At 36.8% G+C, this 6334-nt stretch overlaps 1 protein-coding gene across 1 annotated transcript; it reads right to left on the bottom strand.

Moving 5' to 3' along the window:
- Positions 1-417: 417 nt before the first annotated feature.
- LOC133718057 (abscisic acid receptor PYL4-like) lies at positions 418-1744 on the bottom strand. The gene has a single exon (XM_062144853.1). It carries the CDS (start codon positions 1400-1402, stop codon positions 746-748), a length of 657 nt encoding a protein of 218 aa, XP_062000837.1. The 5' UTR covers positions 1403-1744; the 3' UTR covers positions 418-745.
- Between the last annotated feature and the right edge of the window lie 4590 nt (positions 1745-6334).

A 6334-nucleotide genomic window follows, 5' to 3' on the forward strand; every position in this document is an offset into this window, starting at 1 on the left:
TTCACACTTTACAGCAGCTTTCTCATTGGCATTTACGTACGATTATAATCAAAAGAATATTAATTACCTAAAACTTTTCTTAATTAGGGTGCTCAAAATAACCAGTACATAAATTAGTACATGCAACCCCGTAATGCGTACCATTTATTTACTAATTATTATAGTAACTGGGCAATTAAGTACTTATCGCAGCTGCTACCGATGAATTTGAGAATTTCAACACACAAGTAATACATATCCGTACGTACAGTTCCTTATACACCATGCATATTTATATAGGCACGGATATCTAGGATATTCGGCCAGTTGTTTCCATCTCACAAAGGTGACAAAGTTGAAGAGAACCTCATGCAAACTTTGACCATTCTAATTTAACTAAATTGTGTACGAAATAGAGAGAAAATACAATGGAGCACATGAGGAAAATCTAATACCATTTTAGTCGTAGTTAACTTACATAATTACAAACAAACCCTTCTTCAAGAACAAGAAGATAGAAGATCCAAGATCGAAAACACAAAACAGGAAAATTGAAGGGGATATGATAGAAGACTATATTATAACATGAACACTATGGTCCTGAAAACAGATAAAACATGCAGAACCCCTATACACAAACACCGCACGAAAACCGCTGACAATTTCAACCCTACAGGCTACAACGAATCTACAAAATTTCCAACTCACATTGGAAACCAAAAAAAGAATGAATCTTGGTGATCTCATATGATAATATGATCATGAACTATTCCGGCTTGCTCATACTCTCGGCGACCTGAGCCAACGACTGCAAGTTACAACGTACGATGGTATCCACAAACACGCAGGTCTCTTCTTTCGTGTTTCCCGCCGGCACGTCGACGACGTACGACTCTACGACGACGGTTCCGGTGCCGTTTGAGGAGGCGTGTAGTGTCGTGACGGAGCGGTAGTTCCTCAGGCGGTGGTCCCCACCGACGACGCTGAAGCTGAGCACGTGGCGCTCGTCGTCAAGAATCTCCAGCCTCTCGGTGCTGGAGGCCGCGGGGAGGCCCGACACCACGCGCACCTCGCGGAGCGTGCCGACCTTGGCCGGGTCCCCGCCGATGACATGACAGCTCTTTAGGAACTGCTTGTAGGCTTGTGGGTTGTCGAAGCGGCGCACCACGGACCACACGGCAGGGACGGACGCGTCGATGGTCTGCACCACCGCGGAGCAGCACTGGTCCGGCGAGGCCATAGCCGAGTGAGCGTGGTGGAGGGCCACCGACTCCGGTATGGCGGGTGTGTTGACGGCGCGTGAGGACAGAGGAAGGACCTGGCGCGTGACGGCTTGGGACTGTTTGTGGCTGATGGCCGCGGCGGCCGCCGTTGTTATTGGGTTAGGAGAGCTGATTCTCTGGAGTTGAACTGAGGAAGGCATTTCTCCTCCGTCTTAGCAAACAGGATCAGGCTCTAGCTCGCTTAGCTAGCTTTAGAGGAGCTTTAGCTGTATGTTTTATAGACAAGGTTTTAGGGTTAATGGGTAGAGATATATATGAGTATGATCATAAAAATGGCATGGTGGGAGAGAAAGAGGGGAGAGAGAGGGAGTTGTTTGGATGATGGGTTTGTTTAATAATGGTGTTGTTGTAGCTTTGGGTTGGTTCTTTCCGGTCCACTTGGATTAGTTTTGATGGCTTTGTTTCCTCGGACAGAGAAAGATGATCACAGAGCTTACGCCGGACTCGCAAGTGGATCCTCAACTTGATGCTATCCTCCCTCCTTTGGACTTTGTGTTTAGCTTAATGATCTCTTCTCTTTATTTCCAACCACAACTTTGCCACCTTCATACCCTTTTATTATTATTATTTTTTAATTTAATTATATAATTTTTTAGTATGAACTAATCAAACGGGTCGAGACTTTAAAATATCAAAAATCGACTTAGAGCAATTCCAACAACTTCGATCCCTATAATTTTTATATAATAGGGAAACAAAAGTCAAAGCTTTAAGAAAAAGCTCCAACTCCAACAGATTCCCTATTTTACAGCAATCTCTAAAATCTCCATATTCTTCCTTAAATTTTTAGAGATTGCTGTAAATATAGGGAATTTTGTTTTCTCTTTCCTCATTTTCCCTAAAATAGGGATAGTTATAGGGAATCTGTTGGAGCAAAAGAGACTCATTTTTCCCTAAAGTAGAGAAAAATCAAAATATGGGGAAGCTGTTGGAGTTGCTCTTAGAGCAACTCCAACAGATTCCCTATAATTTCTGTATAATAGGGAAGCACAAGTCAAAGCTTTAGCATCTTTTTCTTCTCCAACTCCAACAGATTCCCTATTTTACAACAATCTCTAAAATCTCCATATTCTTCCTTACATTTTTAGAGATTGCTGTAAATATAGAGAATTTGGTTTTCTCTTTCCTCATTTTCCCTAAAATATGGATAGTTATAGGGAATCTGTTGGAGCAAAAGAGGCTTATTTTTCCCTAAAGTAGAGAAAAATCAAAATATGGGGAAGCTGTTGGAGTTGCTCTTACACGACTTTTATTTTCTCAAGAAATTTCATTTTTAATATTTGCCAATAGATATGCAAAACCGGTAGTATTTGATAGTTGAGCAGTATGTAGTGCTTGAATTAATGGAGCGTTAATTTCCTCAACATGCACTATGAGCAAAAGATACTACGTGATCAACAAAATTCAATAACCTTTAATTGCTGCAAAATTATGGTACAATGTAGTGCTTGAATTAAATCAATGGAGCATTAATTTCCTCGACATGCACTATGAGCGAAGGATACTACATATATCCAATTATGGTACAATGTATGGAATTGACTTTGCCTTTTGTGGAAATTCATCATCATTCATCAACATACCAATATAAACACAATTTCTCCCTAGCTTTAGTCAAAAGAATATCAAAGTAGACGAGAAAGTTCAAGTCTAGATTTTTGAAAGTTCAAGTCTAGATTTTGTAGGTAATTACTCTCCCCTTCTCTTATCATTTAAAAGATAACTAGATGTTGAAATATTCTTAATTAAAAGAAGAGTAATGACAACTTTGAATATTCTTCAATTCCTTTTCAAAATGTTTAATTAATTTGACCTTCTCCAAAATCCATTCTCTTACATTAATCTCTGAGCTAGAGTTAGAAAACAATTGAGCTAGCTGTCTCAAACATTTTTATGCAAAAATTATATGCAAATAGCTAGATCCGTATGTGCTTTTTGACTAATTATCGCCATTGTGGTTGCCTATATAACATTTATATGTATAGTTCGTCATTTTGTTTAGTTTAAACTTATCCAACTTTATTTTAACTTTTAGGAGCTCCACCAAACAAACAGATTAGCCATGCCTGGATCGAGTTCCGACTATCCACTAGTGGACATCCGTATATGTTGACTGCAAGAAAATCTCATCGATCAATTAATCAAATATATCCACCTGCATAACATCGTCCACCAGCTAATTAACGACTTTTTCCCCAATTTGATTCAATTATATATCCACTAGCAACTTTTAGTACTAGTACTTAGCTGCTTAATGTAGATATGGAATTATGGATCCTCACCTAAAAATAGTAAACTATATATTTTGCTTTTCAATATTGTTTATGAATTGAAGATTCATATATATCTCCATCTCTATTTTCTGCATGTGATGATTGTATATGAAACTGAACGCGACCACATTATACGACATCTAGATTGTGAGATTGACGGTGTGGATATAATCATGATATCAATCCATAATTATGATTAGATAAGTATTGTTCTATTATAAGGTATATGATCCTTACCCTAACATGCAAAAAATATACACACACACGACAACTGAGAAACAATACCTGGCTTTTCAAAAATAAAATACAATGGGATACAATTTCTCATCACCATTACTCATTTTTTTATTATTGAAGTTTTCTCATGCCATAAACTTATTATTGGTAAATATAATTTCTATATGAGGTTCTCCAAGAGACAGACCTAAGCTAGTTTGAACTGTTTTTTTTTCAAAATAATTTTTTCAATTTTTTGAATTTGAAAAATTGTAAAAATGTTGGGTCAAAATTTTTTAGTTCAGTCAGTTGTAAAATTTCTTAAAAATCATGATTTACCAATTAGAAGATTTTGATGAAAAAATAAGAATATGCGATTTTTGGCTAAAAAATCATGTGTGTCCACAGTTTTAGGTGAAAATCATGATTTCAAATCAAAACAAAAAAATTGGGAGAAAGTTTCTAAATTGATTCTTACAGTGTTGGATAACATACAATCGAAAATGTTCACCTGATCAGTTATTGACCAAGAAAATAATGCTCAACCACCATTGGATGTAAATCCAATGGCAGAGATAATTATTATTAAGTTGAGGTGTTTTGTTTTCCACCCTTGGATATAAATCTAAGGGTTATTGAGCATAAATTTTTTTGTCAGCAACTAACCAGGTGAACACCACTGAACATACAATATCTTTTGGTGTACTTAATTAGTCTCACGTGACATTGACACCGTTAACCTCATTGTCATGGCCGTTGTGAACCTTCACTTGCCATAACTACTAGTAGCCTCACTTGCCTTGGCCACGGTTAATTAGCCCCTCTTGTCTTGGACACTATTACCCTCCCTTGCCATAACTACTATTATGATTACACTACTTAGTGCATTTCTCTTCTCAACACAACAGACATCATTATCCTTGCTCATTTGCACGGGCGGGGGCATTATTAACCTCACTTCTTAAACTATATCATACGGTTAAAGATATTTCCTACTCAAATTATGTAACTCTTAATGATTGAGAATTTCATGAATGTGCATGGTTATTTACTCTAAAAGTGTTAGGGCAAGATATTTGTTGAAAATATCTGAACATGAGTAAGAGGTTATAAGGGAGTTCAGAGAAATGCAACTAGATTAAGACAAAGTAGTCGATAAATAATCATAATGAACATTAATTGTAACTTAAAATACTTGATAAATTGTCCTAGAGAGCTTGAAGTAACTAACTGAAAAAACAAAACAAAACAAATCGGCTAATGCCGCGGTTCCTCATGAAAAAATCACCCTATCTCATTTCAGCTTCTTTTTTTTTTTTTTTTTTTTTTGAAGGCTGGATTAGTAATGTACTCTCCAGGCTTCAACTGGGTTTTATTTTATTACCCAGAAGGCCAGACCACCTTTAGTTTTCGCTCTCTCTCGTCTTCCCAGTAGTTGCTGCTGCTTCACCGTTTAATTTACTTTACAACCTTTTAGCGTGATTTTCTCAACTTGAACTTTCCTTTTTGTCCTTTCTCATTTTTTCTAATTCAACCAACTCCCACCAACTTGAGCGTTTTCTAAGTTGGAACCCACTCCTCACATGGTGTACTCTCGCAACTAGGCGCTTTGCTTAATGCCTTTGCTTTTTTTTTTTTGAGAAATAATGCCTTTGCTTTTCAGTAGGTAATTCTTTGAAGTTTGAAGAGTACAAGGGTGGCATTTCAAATATTTTTGGAAAGCGAGATGTCGAAAACCAAATACTCTTTTAATTTGATTTGGCCATTTTAGGTGAGATTTATATTATAGACCTTGATCAACGATTTGAGTTAGACGCGGTTTAGATTAAGAAAATGTAAATAATGTAAACATTTACTGATGACTATATGTAGCTTTATTTGTTATATTTTTAGGCGCGGATTAGATAATTTGTTGTTTATTGTAAAGATATTTTATTTCCCAAAACTTCTGCCTATTTACCAAGTTGCAGTTGTAAAGAACTTGTTCAAACCTACGTTACATGTGATGCTGATTTGGGGTTTTGTATTGTAGGTATTTACCTTTGCAGTACCAATAACATAATCAAATATGAGCTATTGCACTTCTCCATTGCCTCAGTGGGCTGATCAGAAGCCGACTTAGCTTGTTGCTAAGATCCGTTGGTACTTGGTAGTAATGTTATATATACACACATTTACAGGTTCAAGTTTCCTCTGTGATCGATTTGCCAAACACCTCCTCCCAATTTCGTACTTGAAATTAGGAAAGCTAAACTGGTATTACATGCAGAAGCTGTATTATGACTATTGGTGAGCAGAAATCAATGAGATAAAAGTTTCAGTTGAATATCATAACAGAGCCCCTTCATCATTTCTCATACTATTTGGTGTGCAGCTGTTCCAATTTTGAGGCATGGTTAAAAGGTACCTCGAGGAAACAATGTAGTGATCGAAAATGCAAAGAAACTTTGACTATTTTCCAAATGAAATCCTAATTAAACACCATTTAGGGTGATCAAAGGGAATGCATCTGCTGTCATCTTACATTATCATGAGTGATGACCCCTAACCATAACATGTAGTACGAAAATATGCAATAATGCA

Source organism: Rosa rugosa, chromosome 6, assembly GCF_958449725.1.
Source record: "Rosa rugosa chromosome 6, drRosRugo1.1, whole genome shotgun sequence".
NCBI classification, from domain to species: domain Eukaryota; kingdom Viridiplantae; phylum Streptophyta; class Magnoliopsida; order Rosales; family Rosaceae; genus Rosa; species Rosa rugosa.